The sequence below is a fragment of the Coturnix japonica genome, chromosome 5 (assembly GCF_054131305.1).
Source record: "Coturnix japonica strain WE chromosome 5, WE-NBRP24, whole genome shotgun sequence".
Lineage (NCBI taxonomy): Eukaryota > Metazoa > Chordata > Aves > Galliformes > Phasianidae > Coturnix > Coturnix japonica.
Window position 1 is genome coordinate 6,210,673 of NC_140667.1, and position 17,425 is coordinate 6,228,097.

Genomic DNA, 17,425 nt, shown 5'->3' on the forward strand with positions numbered 1-17,425 from the left:
GACAGTGATACACGTTTTATTTTGTTTCCTCTACCTGTTTACAATAAGTGCTTGGATTTAGTCAAAAAGTTTTGCATTTTATTAGAAGACAAAGTTAAAACTGCCTGTTAACAAGCGATGAAGAGATGCACTGTTACACTGTCACACAGCTGGAGCCACACATAGGCTGCACCTATGTTAGCAAGTATTGTGGCACGCTAGGTTTTAGACAGAAAAGTTTGTGGATCTGATACCTATTTACTAATATGTGTTTTGTAGGATTTTCCTCAATCTAGCTCCACTTGGACCCAGTGGACTGTATGCCCGGTAGGAGTCATATATTGCATGAAGCCTGCATTTGTTCAGATGATGGATAGAGTAGATTGAACAGCACTGACTCTAAGCTGAAAAGATAATGTAGGTGCAGTGCTGGTGAATGAGCACTGTACTGGCTACTTTGTACCAGGAGGACCACCCAGTTAGATCTGCAAACCTTTAGCATCTCTTTCTAGGGGTCAAGTCCTTTTTGAGAACTTAACAGAAACTAATTTAAATATTTAGCATCAAAACAGAAAGTATTCCTTTATGGAAGCTGTTGAATCACAGCGTGAACCAATGATGGAGCACCTGGGAAAGGACCAGGTCAGTCCTGGAAGCACGGGCAAAAGAATTCCAGCTGTGTGAGCAGAAGAGGTAAAGCATGGCTGCACCTTTCTTAGACCCCATTTAAGGGCTGACTGCCACTGGGGAAAGAGCTCTGATTGGAGATCTCTCCTTTGTGGAGTTTATCCCTGTGGGCCTAGATCTTTGGAAACGAGTGAGCAGTCTTTTTCCCTTCCTTTATGAGCCCTTTCTATTGTGTTAGTCCCTGTGTCATTACACCTCTCCTATCGCCATTCCATCGCGTTGATCTTTCTGATTGTTACAATTCCCATTTCCCATTAATACACCTGATTCTTCATTATCTTCAAAGGCTTCTCACATGTACGCCCTCTGATTAAATTTTGTCATCTGAGCCTTTAAAAGGATTTAACTTACTTAAGAGGTAAGGCCCAAGTTGTAGTTGATAAGAGACAGAAAGAAGCCACTCTGTTGTTTGCTGGGAAATAAAGGTTGTTCAGACTTAGTCCAGGTGTACAGAACTTATTATTGGGTTCTGGAAGTTTTCTTTATAAATTGCTCTTTGGTTGTAGAGAACAAAGAACAAGTACTGTGTCTTTAGAGATATGTTAGTAAATGGGCAGGTTTCCTCTCTTAAAACAGACTGAACTTGAAGCATCCCATCTGTCCCATGAGATGCTGTCCTGCATGTCCAGTGTTGTCTGTAACTCAGCATCCTCATCTGGAGCAGTCACCGGAGGATCTCAATCACAAGTGAACATGTGTCACAACACACCAAAGATACATCTTTACTTTCGCTCTTGGAGACAGCATAACTCCCACCACATCGGCATGAAAGAGTGTAACATTGTTCATCTGCCAAAGAAAGAAGAGGAAGAACAGCCTTTAGTGCTCAGGATGGATCAGGAATCTATTTTGGATTATTATTTTATAGAGCTGCTCTTGAAAACAAAACTTGATTTGTGTGTGACCTCTCACTGCTGGACTGTGAGTGTCAATGCTTATGACTGTGAGAGATGGTTAATGCAAGACAGGCAGTCAGTGTAGGCTCTTTAAAAGAACAGGTAATAAAAAGGTGCTTATCAGTGAAACAGAGATATGTTATAAGGACTGCATCACTGAATGCTTCCAAAAGAGGACCTGATTCTGACAAAGCACCAACAACTTTAGGTTGTAATTAAGAACAAACTAAGGAGTGTTTGTCATACAAATGACAGGTCAGGCTTCCAAAACAGACTGCTAACTCAGGAAAGAAACAGAAGAAAGGAGAAGTGAGTAAGCTTTCCCCCATCCCCAGCTTTAATAAAATAATACATTAAAACCAGCTATTACTCTAAAAAGGAAATAAATTATAAAAGCTAGACTAATATAAAAGAGAAAAGTAACACACTGTTAAGTGGAAAAACGTGTATTTAGAACATGCATTCTGCCATCATAAAAAGTGCAGTCAGATGCTTGAGAAATGCTGGGAGAGTCCAGAAAAGTAAAATCAATTGTATTTTAAAGAGAGAGCCCAATGGTCTGTGCCCAAACAAAGGGAGAGCTGGAGGCGGGGATGGGGAGGAAAGTGAGAGAATGTAAAGTAGGTATCACAAAGTCAAGTGCCAATTCAACTTAACAGTGCTGGGAAAGGGCTTCAGCCGACTCTCATCAGCAACTTGACAGCAAGTAGCAGAGAAATGGAAGAATGGCAAATAATCACAGAATAGAATGACCAAATCTGAGGAAAATATTAAAAAATAATAAAAGATGAAAAGAAATGTATAAGATGCAGAAAAAGATGGAAAATGTTTTATGTAACAGGCACTAAGAACAAGAAAGCATTCATACCTTCATTCCAGGACATATCCTCAAGAGAAATCTGTGCATGTACTGGCCATTCTTTTGTCAGATTATTCTCTATAAAGAAAATGGTGACAAATGCTCAGCTCAGGAAACACAGGTTGTCAGTTCTTCCTGGTAAATTAACACTTATTACTAGCATTAAATCTGGTCCCTACCAGACAGTCATACCTAACAATCAGTTAAAGAAGTCCTTCTCAAATTTCCATTTGCCTGCATAAAATTGGGGAATTTCTCTCTGTAGCCAGTATCCTCATACGGTGAAGATGTATTGCTAGAATTAAAACACTGCTGGAAACAGAAGGTGGAGGTCCAGATTATAACTTAATTTAATTCCCAAGAGATCACCCTACCTAACTGTTAGATGAAAGGCATTCTAAATGGTTTTCCAGCTTCTACTGTGCTCTTTACTCTGGACTGAAGAGCAGAAAGAAGGAGATTTCCCAACTACTTCCTTTACCCATGATTTGACAAGTCTGAGGTGCATTTCCTTGGATACGGTGTTACTCAGATAAGAAATATTCCATGGAAACTGTCACTATCAAAAGAAATTGACCTGCATAGCAAGGACGCAAAGCAGGGATCACAGTTCTGTGTTCTGGTGATTCGGGCCCATTTCCTGATTCCAGTTTGTTTCTAGATTTTGTTTAGTCATTATTTAGCATTAAAAAAAATAAGGGAGATGACATTATATGTTGGTCACTACCACACTAACAGCTACGATGCTAACCAAGAAGCGAGAGTCACAGTAATAAAGAATACAGGAGAGATAGAATTCAAATCATATTATTTGGATAGTAAAATTTTGTTACTTTAGAGAAATGCTATACAAAATTAGATTGCAAGTGAAACTGAATGTTTAATTTGGGACTTCTCTGTCGGTTTTATATGCTGCAATTATTTGCTTGTGTATGGGAAATTGTCAATCACAGCCTGAACCTCTGATTAACCATCTGAGGCAAGTGTTGGGTCAGCTGTGGGAGCACAGGTGAAGGTAATTCAGCTGTGCTCCCGGAAGGAGTGGAACTGGACTCCACCTCTCCTAGATTTCATTTAAGGGCTGACCACCACTAAAGTAATATCTTTTTCTGGAGGTTTTTCCTTTGTGGGGTTTTTGTGGTGAGCCTTGAGTACCCATCTTGATTGAAGTCTTCAGAGTTGGTGAGTTTTTTCTATAGATAACCTTTGGCTATCTGTTTTTGTCTATTCTTGTATTCTTCCAACTGTGTGTTACTATTTTTGTATTGTTTCATTTGTACTGCTTGTCTGCATTAGAGCAGCAGAAAGTTATTCTTCAGGGTTGAACAGAGCTGTTTTATTTTCCTTATTCTCCTACTCAATATATTATCGGATGTAAAATACCTCAAGACAGAACAAATAGCTTTGGTTAATTACTTTAACCCAGAAGCACAGCTCAATATGAGCTGGGGAGCTTAGAACCAGAACTAAAACCTAGTGGTTTCACTAAGTGTTCAGTTTCTTTCTGTTCTTCCTTTTTTCCAGCTACATGGTTGTTACTACATATTTTACAACCACATCTCTTATGATCCTCCAAAGTAAATCAGTGAAAGAAGGTTATCTAATGATGCTATGTTTACCAGCACTGAGTAATGGTAGCTTTACTTACATGCAACATAGGGTCAATCTGCAGAACTCTGTGCACAGAGTTGCACTTTCAGAAACTTTTCTGGCTATGGGCAACTGTGAAGGCCTGAATTATCCCTACTAACTTGAAAAACAAATTTTAATTCACATGTAGTAGGGCCTGCTTGGCTTTGCCATCTATTGGATTTGTCTGACAACAAGAGGTGAAAGGATTCTGCAGCTCCATTGTCTCAACTGCAAGATCTAAGAAAACACTGGCAGGCTCATCAGAGAGGTTTATGAGCCTGCAATTCAAAGAGATTAAAAGGAAAAAACTACTGAGATTCTTTCAGGTTGCAGAACAACATTAAATAACTATTAGCGGCTTGGTTCAGTAAAGCTTTACTAGAGCCCTTGCTGGGTCATTCAGAAATGGTCAAAGAGGAAAGGTATTTAAGTTTTACTCGAGGATACAATAAATATTTCTTGGTCTATTTAAGGCTGAGTTTTAAGAAAGAGGTTGCAAGCAGTAAATGGAAACTTAACCCCTTTAACGATTCGTGGTAACAGTACAGATGGTCATAATACCAGAACAAGTTTTCTAACCGTTGTATGTTCTTAGCACTGACTTCTTTTTCATCAAAAAACAAGACAAATGCTTACAATTACCAAAGCTGAAGATATGTATTGTCCATCAGTATTGCCATAATACCTAAACCCAGGATACTTACAGAATTTTGTTTTGTTCCCTTTATAGTCTATTTTTTCAATAATTAGTAAAGTTGGAGGCTCTTAAATAATTTAAAAAGCATGCTTTAATTTGTAATTACTAAAAGTTATGTTAAAATGTTGCTAAACAAAAGACCTTGCCATAAACCTCCCCTTCCCCAGCCCTTCACCCTTTCAAAGGGACCTTGAATATAGTCAAGGGCTGACAGGAACACTAAAGATAAAATCCTGCTTTTTGGGTTGGAATATCCAAATGCAAGAGAAATGCAAGAGTTCTCTGTGAGACAGCTGGCCCATAAGCAGTTTTCCAGATGACCTTGGGATTCCAGTGGGCAGCAGGCTTAGTTTGAGTTAGCAGGGCACTGCTAAGTGTATCCAGCATTTTTAGGGAGTCATTGTTATTATTTGTTCTCTCTTATTTACGCTTTTGAGATTACATCTGATGCTTTCTGTCCTCTTTGAGGTTCTCTAGTACAGAGCACTGGCAAACAGAAATAACTCCAGTCACCTACCAGTATGGTCAATGGTTGAGATACAGCATACAAACAGAAGCCAAGAACAGGTTTTGCATTTTGTTGTCTATAAGTGCTTCATGGGAAGACTTCCTAGAAGGATGCAAGTGACAAAAGATGCAAGGAGCCCTTCCATTTAACTTGGTTAAAAATACTGGAACAGGCTGTTAAATATGCTGTAGGATCTCTGTCCTTGGAGAAATAGACGGGAGAAGGTCTGAGCAACTGATTTGTGCCAGCTTTGAGATTGACCCAGATGGCCAATGAAGGTCCTTTCTCATCTCAGTGAGTCTCTGAGTTTTTTGTGCTTTCAAAGTGTGATGTAAGGATGAACTTTCAAGGCTCAAATGATGTTACTATGAAAACTGCAGAACAAGTTGTTTGTAACCTAAATTCACCGAAAAGCTTTTTGGTGGTTTTTATTGTTAGATTTTGATTTTAAATGTATATTCCTCTTTTTTAAATAGAAAACCAAACAAGCAATGGAAAGTTGCTAAGGAGAAAATCTGTTGAGGAAAGAAGTTCATTGTCAATAGTTAAACTGTGATGCAACTTTTATTCCAGCCCCTAAAGGCCGCTGTGATGCTTTCAGAGAGAAGTAGTATTCAGGTATAAAAGCATATTTACTTGTTATTTATTTTCAAAGACTTAAAAAAAAGAAAAGAAAAAAAAACCCACAAAGAAGCATAGACTGCACAGTATTCAAGGTTCTGAGAACTTCTCAGGCCACTGAATACCTAAGTAATTAACAATGATTTAATGTAACACAGTAAAGTACATGCAGGTATCTGCTATGGGAAAAAGACTACATGCAATGCAGGGGACTTCTTCCTGACTGTTATCCTTCAGATTCTGCTTCCTAGGCCTTGCAGTTTTACTAGCTTGCTGTATTATCTCTCATCCCTGCTCCCTTTAGCTGCTGTTTCAGTGCCTTTGTTCCTGTGAGCCTTTACAGCAGCATCTACAAATTTGTCTGGAATCATGACTTCAGAAGCAACTTGACAGGCATTCAAAGAACTGGATTTTATTTCATTGTCATTTTGCTGCTAGGGAACATACTGCAAAGAATGCATTAATGTTGCACATGTATGTTGTGTGTTTGGCTTAGTATGAAACACCATGTCCTTTCTGAACAGGATGCTCTGTATTGAAATATGCCCACCACGTTTCCTCACTGCTACCAAATACCTGCATAAAGAAATCGTTTCCTTCATTTGCTCTGTCAAAAACACCAAGAACAGAACACTCAGATGGCTTTTAGAGTAACCCATCTAGATGCAGAGCAATCTCTGTACATGCAGAGAACCTCCCAGATACTGTAAAATAAAACTTGGTCACAAGTGATGCACAGAAATGTCCTTAAATACCATTGGGAAAACAGTACTTTATTAAATCTTCTTGTAATACCCCTTAGTTATTAGATTTTCATGATACAAGTAAATATGAAACTCACTGTATTTAAGGTTTAGGTAAAATTGGCTGTACATAAAAAGAAACTTGCAACTTAATCTTGACAATTTCTTTTTTCTGTGCACATATAATTAATGAAAATGGAAGACACAATTGAAGCTGCAAGTACGGTACACTGAGAGCAGAAATTCTTACTGGCACTGCACCAGCCGTATGAAAAATAAGACTGAGAGAAGTTATTTGGGATGGATCTTAATACTATTTACTTAAAAAATCAACATAAGATCAATTTTTCCCTTTCTTCTTAAATATTTGCTTTTTTTTTTTTTTCTTTTTTAACCCTTTCCACCCTCTCTTCAAATCAAACACACAGCCTGAAATACAAATTATTTAAGTAGAGAATTCATACTGGGCATATACAATTATATATCGCTCTTTTTATCCTGCAGTGATGCATATCTACCAGAATGACTAAGCCTTTGTTTCTCAAAGTTCTGGTATTCACAGCGGCAGGGGAGTTAAAAATCAGCACAAGAGAGAAAGGTCTGATGGTGTGCCCATGTACAATGGAAGAGAATTCAATAACAAGCTGCAGAGACAGTGGGCTTTTATCAGACACATTCAGAAGTGGTGGTGGCTACACGTCAATGCTGGGCCAGAGTGTGTTACTGCAGAGTGCGACTGAGTGTTTTCCCCACAGGCAATACACTATTATTGACTCCCCCCATTAACATGTAGGGTGGATATACATTTATTGAAGGTTCTAATGGAAGGCTGAGGGACTCCTATCCCGAGGCCAGAGCAGAAAGACAGCCTATCACTTCATGTAATGGTAGCCCATGTGTGACAGACCTGACCTACATTTCCCCCCTTTCTTTCTCACAACAGCCTGTCACTGTTTTAAGAAGCTATTTTCTGAGAGGTATAAAAAGAAATGCATGCTAGAGCTGCCTAGTTAATGTGTTATATTGGAATATTATTTATAAACTTGCCTTAGACTAATTTAGAATGCAGAATTATTATGAAAGCTACCTTAAACAGCTGGAAAGAATGCGCCTTAATGATTCTGAAGTGCTTATGTACCATACACATCCAACAGCAGATATAAACTAAAATAGTGCTTGTATCTAAAATACTGCAATGAAACGCACTATGGGACTTAGAAAATAAATAGGTGAAGAACATGTAATGAAGCTGCCTTAATAAAATAAAAAGGAACAAGGTCTATAATTAGTATAAATTCCATATTCAAATTATTAGGAATAACGCCACCTAATGTTTTGTGGGGGGTAATTCAGTGTTTTCACTAGCTAATGTATGTGTAGCAAAAGCTATAAATAATGGATCCACGTTTGAAAGTAGGACAAGAGTGAGAGAAACATTTGGTTCAGCAACAAACAGCATTTTAAAATACCATCTCACTACTACTCGCAGACCCTGCTTATTTAAAGAGCTGCTGCCACTATGGCACTCCTTGGCAGGAACCTACCACGCTGCTGCAGGTCATACTCTTTTTTTGTCTCTTCATTCCCTAGAATTTTCCACGCTTGATCAATTTCGATGAACCTCTGCACACGCTCCTCCACTTCTCCTGCTGGCACATCTGCCTTCTGTTTGTCTGGGTGATACTGCCAATCAAACAAATAAACAGAAAAAGATTAAAAAAAAAAGTTGAGGGGAGTGGAAGAGGTACGATCAATAATGCATTTGATATTCAGCTAAAAGGACAGGAAGAAAAAGGAGAAGGTATGAGCTAAGGTGCCAAAGGAAGGGAGACAGTGGTTCTGGGCACAGGAGAAATCTGCCAATTTAATTAGACCACTGAAATGGCAACCAAATCACCAGTGGCACAAATGTCACCATGTGCACTGCCGACATTTTCTGGCTAATTTGCTGATGGAATCATCGGTGTTATGGACAATTTACCTAGAGAGAGAGTGACTGCTACAAACAGAAATAGGTATGTGCAGAGGACTCCAACACGGGAACAAGAGGAGATGTTGTAGGTGCTGATGTCTTTGTAAAACGACACGTAGCTGATTTCAGCAACACTGCCAACATTTAGTTAATGCTACTACAGGTAAACTGAGTAACGTGTTGCATGTATGTAGGCTTTTTAACTGCTATTTCAATCAGTGAAAATATACGTGATCAAGTGTAATTTATAAAGCGTGCAATTCTACTTTTGAAAATATGCCTCAACATCTTTAATTTCTTCCAGTTCAGTGAATCAACAGCCCTTCCAAATATGTAAAGTCATGGATCACTGGCTACAAAAAGTATGTCATTTTAGTTAAGAAATGGTTATTCAAGGACATAACTGCAAGAAAGCCCACATTATATAGACAACACTAATTGAAATGGTATCTCTTTTTAAACCACTTGTAACTACTGGTTCTGAGCAGAGTGTTCTGTTGTCTTCTTGGTTCAATTGTGTACTGAGAGGTAATCCTCAAAGCACTAAAATGCTCATTGTCAGCCTTCTTCCATGTATCCTTTTCCATATACACCTGAGAGGACTTGCAAGCTCAAGTACAAAATATGTACATAACGTGTGCTATTGGCCCACACTGTGTAAAGCAGGCTTGAAGTTACCTCCATGTTCATGACTAAACATTGTCCTGTAACTTGCTGAAAATAAGACTGAAGCAGTTGTGATCTGAGTGTTTAATTACAGGTATCCCCACTCTACCTCCCCAGCTGAAGATGACCGAATTCTAAAGCACAGAAAAACTCAAACAAGTAGGTAATTATATTTAGTATTCTAAATAGCCAATTAGAAAACAAGTAATTGTACTGTTAGTTGGTAGGCACTAAATTCAGGCTTCTGCTGTCACGCATCATGTTGTATTGTTAAAGCTATTTAAAAGCATTATTTTTCAAATCCATTTTTCTGCAACCACGGCTTTTCTGAATGTGTTTTAATTGACAGTTTATAGTCTATCATGTGTGGAAGGTCTTTTTTTTTAACCAGTGCTTAACAAGTATATGAGGCAAAATAGTGCACATTAAAGGCTTACATGTTTTGCTTTTAGCAATGATATTTAAAAAATACTTTTGTAGGTATTTTGCAGTTATTGCTCAAAGCAATATTTCACCTAAAAATATCAATTAATTAATCTACAAATTCAGATCCTGTTATTTAAATTTGAATCACCCCAAATATTTTATAGGCACTTAATTACAGTGCCTATAAAGCTGTACGACTCTACATATGTTACTGCACTTAAATGATGCAGTGAACACTCCCCTACAAGTTTACGTGCAAAAGAAGTTCTGAAGTTTCTAGGAGTGATGGACCAGACTTTGTGCCACTGATGCTTAATTAGCTACAGTTGAGCAGCAGCACCACAAAACTACTGCTCTTATTATTGTATGTTTGGATAGGCCACAAGACAGCACCTCCTCTCTCAGTTTCTTACAATGACTGATTGTCCAGAACAGCACTAATATCATCCTTCTTGCCAAGGACAGTTGAGAAAACACCCCCACAAAACTGGTTACGCTTCTCTTTTGCTACACCAAAACTGAAAGACTGAAAAAGACTTTTGGAAGCATCATAAAAATACTCTGGAAAAATAATAATGGATGCAGAAAAGGCTTTTGTGCTCATTCTTAAATGAAGGAAGATTCATCACTCTTCAGGTTCGTCCTTCAGCTTTTCTTTCCTGTAGAATTAATAACTACACTGCAGGGGGATTTACTGATTAAATCTTAATGCTTTTTGGAAGTATTTTTTCCTCCTTGTCTTGGAGCTATTACTCTGTTACCATCTGATATGCTTAGCCTTTCCCTCTACACTAAGAAACATCTTCAAACTTCTGCTCTTTCACTTTGAACCTTTTATTTCCTGTTTCATTTGAATGTGATTTGGATCTGTTGTCATTGATTCCCTTTTCCTACCATTCAGCTAAATACTGTCCAGATCAAGATACAAGAATACTTTCCTTTGAAGCAAAAATCCATTCGTGATACACATACAAGTCTTCTTTCACCTGCAAGGTAACAAAGGAGGTGTCTTGTTTTCTAGCCATTTTAGACCCTGGTCAGGCAGATCAGACACCAACCACAGAGAACACTGCCAAACTTTAAACCAACCTACTAACATCTGCTGTTTATGCAGAGTACTTTTAATGTCCACTGTCAGTGCTTCAGACTATCATCTAATTGTTTTGTGGCATTTTCTTCCATTCTTAGTTGCCATATCCATGCTTCCAATTCTTTTACCTCTCCAGTTTACCCTTCAGAGAAACTGCCTGAACACCAGCCAGGAGTTTTGTTCCGAGGAAGGTTAAATCTGATGTATGTTTCAGATCTCCTCCTCCCATTCAGCTTTATTTCTAGGTTAATCTCAGCTGTGAACACGTACAAGCTGTATGATGAAAACAGACAAGCCTGTTTTCTACTCGACTTGTCTCCTCCTACGCAAATGGAACTATTGCTCATCTCTCCTTCTATACGTCCAGTTCTAAGTTCTTACTCAAAATGTTAGTGCCTACCAACATCTCCTACAATCTCTCTTCTCAAATTCTGTGCAAATTATCTTCCTGTCATTCATACTTGCCACTTGAGCACTATTTTCAGCTGTATTACTGCACTTAGGCTATATTTATCTTTCTAGCTATATATGCATAGTGTTTTTGAAGGAACAATATATCCATAAGGACAGTTTTTGCTGATCATTCATGTGTTTACTTTTGGACAGTTTTCTTTCTGAACCCAGCAATAACTTTTACTAATGTGTTACTACTTAATAGAACTTTATAAAAACAAATAAGCATGTCTTCCTGAGGCTGATGGAGGAGGAAGGAAGCTAGAATCTGTCTTTCCTTTTCAAAGCACTACTTGAAGTGAATTGCCAGCTAATTTTTTCTTGCTGAAGAATACATGGAATTGGTGTTGCTTTACAGTGTGTGACACTTTGTAGTTAATAATGGTGCTAAACTAATGGAAGTGTATAACCTGCTCTTTTCACTATCAGAAAAAGCAGTATATGCATATAATATACATATTGCTTGCTCCCCTGTTTAAGTGTTGCGTGGTGGGTAGCACTTGTGGACTCAAACAGTCAAATTTTTTGGTGCTGCAGAGGAACAGAAAAGCAGCCTAATACAAATAATACTAGTACTTTTCAATTCCAGTACCATTAGTTTACCTTTCCAATACAGCTAAATGATGGTACTGAACTGTCTTACTGTTAACATACGTCAAATTGTGCCCTGCTGTAGTTTGGGCGCAGTGAGTAGTTTCCCCTGGCAAATGACTCTGAGACAGATATAGCTCAGCTCGTAGTTCAGATCTAAATATCCAGAGGTTTAGAAATAGTTTATGGAATATCTTAGTATTTTTTTTTCACGATGATCATCTACTGCCTTCAATATCTATCACAGAATAAAAACAAAGCAATTTATTATTTTTTTTCCTCAGCAGGCTTAATGTTATTTTGTTCACGAAATAATTAATTTGTAGACAGTCTCCAAACATTATTCCACCAACCGTGTATTGATGTGGGCTTGTAAACTCTTTGTCTACTAACTTCTTATTGATTCTTGCAGCTGATAAGTGCATTGCCTTACATTATTAGCCAGCATCTCCAGAACAGTAGCTGTAACATTGGCTTTTGCATTACAGCAATCATTAACAAGTTAAAGAATTCCCAAACAGGCATGGTTTGTAGAGAGAGCCCAACATATGCTATACTGCTATATACAATATATATATATATATATATACAGTCAACTGCTACAATCTTTATTTCTGCCGACTTTATACTCTGTGAAGTGTGGTCCATTTTGCACTTTAAATATTGAAAAATTAATCCCTGAACCTCCTGGTCAATAACTGTAATGGCACTACATCTGAATAACCATATGAACAGAGCTTTAGAACTCTCATTCCACAAGATGGGAAACTAAGATAGTTGGCTGAGGTTTGGTTGGGTAAATTAAGTGACACAGGTGACACGCAAAGGTCCCTGTCTTCCTAGCACTTGTACAAGTTACTTAACTTCATGAAATAAAAGTAATGGGATTGATTGATTTTAATCAAATTCAAATTAGCAAGCAGAAAATTTTTAGTTAAATCTATTTAATGTACATTCCTTATTGGTGCTAATGAACTTACTCTTCAAAAGAAATTTACAGTGCCCGTGGAGAATCAGCGTAACATGATGATATATTGGGAGGGGTGAAGCTTACAGCCATAGGTTTAATGTTAGACTGTAGTCTCTTGCTAAACTATGGAATGCATAGCAAAATATAGTCAAACTTTAAGTACTTTTCTATATGACAAATTAAGAGGGTGACGTTCAGATAAGGTTAAAAGTTAGTTACATTACCATGATTACTTTGTCCAAGGATATTCATTTTAAAATCCAGAGATGCACCACATCTCCAGCTCCACAAATGAAAACAGGAGATTTTATCTTCTACTACTACCAGACTTTTATTTAAATTATGGAAATGTGTTTTAATTTGTTACTGTGTATTTAATAGATAACTAAGAACTCTTACTTTGCTAAATTTAATTGGTACACCCTAAATCTGTACTATTTCCATAGGGATGTGTATCTATACTGTTATACTAGCCTGTATACCAGGCTAGGGATCTGCCTGGAGTTCTGAAGTGAAGCAAGTCAAAAGATTTGAATGAGTTTACTTACATGAATTCAAATACACACTCAATTTTGCAGGAACTACATCTAATGATTAAATATGGCTCAATGGTGGAGTAGTAACATCTTAAGTTAACGTGGTATCTTGTTTCTTATCTTAGATGTATAGTAGTAGCTATATTTACAGACCGACAGTAATGTTCGACATAATGCACCCAGAAATGAGAGGTCTAGCAAAGTATGAATCATTTGGTTTTGTTGTGGGTATTCTCTCTTTTTCTTTTTTTTTATTACCATAAATGTAACAGAAAGCCACAGTGTTCATTACTTACAGTGTTCCTGACTTGCGGTACAACTACAGTATTTCCTGGAACTTGGAACAGGAACTGCATTTGTATTAAGAAATAAGCAGTGGACGAAGAGGTGATAACGATTAGGAGGAGCTCAACCCAGACTTTATAGGTGGAGCACTGCTTGGTATCTTGTGGAGGTACCACTTTTTGTGAATGACGGAATTGAATTACAATTGCAAACAGAAGAGGTAAGAGTTGAGAAATGCATGTAAAGAGCTGCCTGGATTAACTATGCAAGAGTGAAAGTCACTGCAGATGAGCACTGGGTACAACGAGAGAATAGCAGCACATACCATCAACATCCATTCCAGTGATGGGAGAGTTGAACATAAGCAACTGGACAAAGCAGTTGGATGTTACACTGTTCAGGTAAGGAAAATGCCATTATTTTCAAACTCCAGGTTCACACACTGGAATCCAACAGAAGGAGATTTTGACTACTAACTGGAATGGTAAAGATTACCAAACTCTTCTAAAATCTCATCATCAATATTTGGGGAGTGGAGGATGGTCAATCTATATATTAGCCAATATATTCAAATTTCAGAGTCTGAACTCTCTCTCAATGTCAATACGACTATTTGTTTAGTTAATATCAGACTTAGGTTTTTTTAATCCACAGGATAATCCCTAAAATTTTAAAGACAATACGTATAAACATAATAGGAAGCCTAACACGAACTGTCTTCTTCTGTTCCAAGTTCAGCAACAACGCTGCACTAAAAGCCAAAATACAGAAATAATTACTAGTGTGTATGCCTCTTGCAATGCAACAAAGTGCAAGAATTTCAACAAAAGAACAATATGCACGAGATAACATCAAAATTGCCAACTAAGTATAAGAAAATTTCTCATACACTCTTTATGCATTATTAACTGTGACTATTATCTACAAGTTAAGCTAACGAGGTCAGGACACAAACTGTCAGTGTTCCCGTCTGACACAAGTATTCATAGGTCCATGTAAATTTGTCTGTAGACTACAGAGCTCATCATAACACTTCATGTCATGCTAAAAGGAAAGCTACAAGCCAGTCAACAGTACACAGGACAAATCTGGTTAATATTCTTAATTTCCCACTGTAGTCTGTAAATTCTTGCTAATTTTTGTGTCTTAAGAAAAAAAAATAGAGTGAACTGAATGGCAGATTATTGTTTGTAAGAGGAAAGTCTTTTGCTCCTGTTTTGCTCCTGCTTACGACGTTTGCAGTAAATACCAGTTTTTGTAGTGAGACTTGCCAATAAATCTCACCCCCAACATAGAGTGTCTGTTCATACTCAGATTTTGGCTGCTCTGCCACGAATGCCAACAAAGGGACCAATTAATGAAAACTTTCTTGATACGTTCCCAGTGGATGAATGTCCGCCTTGCAGAAGGTACTCTGACAACATTCATCTCACACAGGCCAAATGGCTGCTCTGTGGTAGCAATTAAGACACCACCGGCCTTGGCTAGATTTAAACCAACAACCAAATCTGTGTAGGTCTGACCAAATGCTCACAGAAATGAAGCGGTTTTAACTTTTGAGGAAGAACCGGACTGCGTCACACAACAGTATCCACTAACATTAACTCCGAACTCAGGTGATAGGCATGACATAGTGACTAGAAAAAGTGTGTTCTACTCTTGTGGAATTCAGACTCCAGTAGATTTAAGTCAGAACACAGAACAGATTTAATGATGCAGCTGTTTATTAAATTGGAATTTGAAACTGTGAGTAACTGAGTTTAAGAAAAACACACGTCTCAGCCACCTGTGTTGAGCAAGAAAAAAATATGTAACACGCACTTGGCCTGTGGCACTCAATAAAAGGTCACAGAAAGAAGCCATTTTGGAACTTCACCATCTGAAACCATTAAATTGGGTCACGGTTCAAGGACACTTCCATATTTTACAAAGATCTAAGGGATTTATGCAAAATAAAACCCTTCTAAAACAGCAATTGCTTTATTTCAGTAGGACAGAGAAACTCAAGCTGGAGGGGAAAATGAATTAATTTTGAAAAGATGGTTTCAGCATGTAAATATTAAACTTTCCTCCTATCGCAGGAGGAGAGAGAAATTCTGAATGAACAGTAGGAATTAATTATTGATATATTTATAAGCAAAAACAGAAAAAACCTTACTCCCAGTAGCCAAGTAAGTCTGGCAGTACTGGAAAGGCACTTTGAGACTTTCAAGGCAAAACCACTTAATTTTCAACTGAAAAACAATTTCAAACTAACACATACTAGAAAAACAGGGTAGAACCTTAAAGCCTTGCAGTGATACCTGCTCTTAAAGTAATCTCACTTGTCACTGTATCACGTGAGCCATCAGGCACCGCTCCTAAAAGCAGGAAGGAAAACAGCTTACTTTTATTTTAAATATTCATTTCATCTAGTCCCATAATTTGCAGTTCACCTCTTAAATTAAATAAATAAATAAATAAATAAATAAATAAATAAATAAATAAATAAATGAAAGACCTAAACAAATGAAAGGCTCCAAGATTTTTAAGAAGCTTTATAGAAAACAAAAGCTTGATATTTTAAATGGCTATGATGTGTCAAGCACTCTCAGCCTTCCCCGAGATACCAGTGAAAAGTGGAGGTTTTCATCAGAAAAACAGAAGGATTAGAAAATTTCCCTCACTGGATCTATCTTCAGCCATTCTTTTAGATTTTCTTCAGGTTTATTTTGCATATAAAAGTCTCAGATAGCAGCCATCCTGAATCGCTGCACTCTGTGGCCTGTATGGTTCATCAGGTACTAATTAGATAGCATGTTCTGTCAACACTTTCTTGCTCTTCTTCTATTAATTGATCATCCTGCCAAATTAATACAATGCAACACCCCTTCTGAACTCCTTGAGCTTCTTTACTTGTGAAAAAGAATAAGGAGAGGGGGGAAAAAAAACCCTCTAAAAGGTCACGAGGTAACTGCATTTCTGCAGGAGTGCTATGAAGAAACTAGAGTGAGCTGTATCATCTCCTATCATATATCACCATATCACCTCTGTATCTCAGAGCCCAAACAACGGCTGCCCTTACAGCCCCATAAAGCCACAATATCGAATGGTGTTTTATAAAAAACTGCAAGAAATAACACGCATGTATTCTCCACTTATTAGACTGCAATAAAAACTGCAGGAGATGGATAAAAAACAAACGGCAAAGCAGTTGCCAAATACAACACACTACTGCCACCTAATGCTTACTAGAAGGTTACATCAAACACACGGCTTTGTCTTAGCACTATGTGGCATAGTGAAAATTGGAGATGAAAGAAAACAAAGTTTCCAATCGTTTCTAAGTATCTCCTTTCCAGTTCTTCCCCTACAGGCTTTCTAAATGGAACCGATGGGATCATATCCTTGTATATATATCTATATATCTACATGTATATATATCTTGTATACAAAGACTAACATGCAAGATGAATGTTGATTGGGCTAAATATGAGGTTCAAATGTTTAATCTGTAAGAATACCAGGGAGACGTCATACGCTTATTTAATTAGTATACCCACATAAGGAGGTACAAGTGCATTCACTTGATCAGAGTCCACGCTTGTTTATATACATGTAAGCTGTTGGTAACTGAGAAGATAGTAGCACAATTGAGCCTTGAAAAGCTTCAACCAGCAAGTATTTGGAAAGGAAAAGAAAAAAGAGAGGTGTGGTCTCATGCCTAAACAGCACAAAACAATATTACATTGAAAGTACTTTTCTTATTTGAGTGATTTTGCAACAAAACACTCCTTCTGAAATGTGAAACTTGTTCACTTCCATGAAAAGAACG

The 17,425-nt window shown here is 37.6% G+C and overlaps 1 protein-coding gene across 1 annotated transcript in view; it reads right to left on the minus strand.

Annotated features, from left to right (window-relative positions):
- DNAJC24 (DnaJ heat shock protein family (Hsp40) member C24) overlaps window positions 1-17,425 on the minus strand; it is a 25,250-nt gene continuing 7,825 nt past the window's right edge. The window contains exons 3-5 of the mRNA XM_015863494.3: window positions 8,167-8,305; window positions 2,431-2,499; window positions 1-1,455 (exon numbers count right to left, since the gene is read on the minus strand). Of these exons, the coding sequence (XP_015718980.1) occupies window positions 1,331-1,455; window positions 2,431-2,499; window positions 8,167-8,305 (333 nt within the window). The 3' untranslated portion in view covers window positions 1-1,330. The remainder of the gene's footprint in view (window positions 1,456-2,430; window positions 2,500-8,166; window positions 8,306-17,425) is intronic.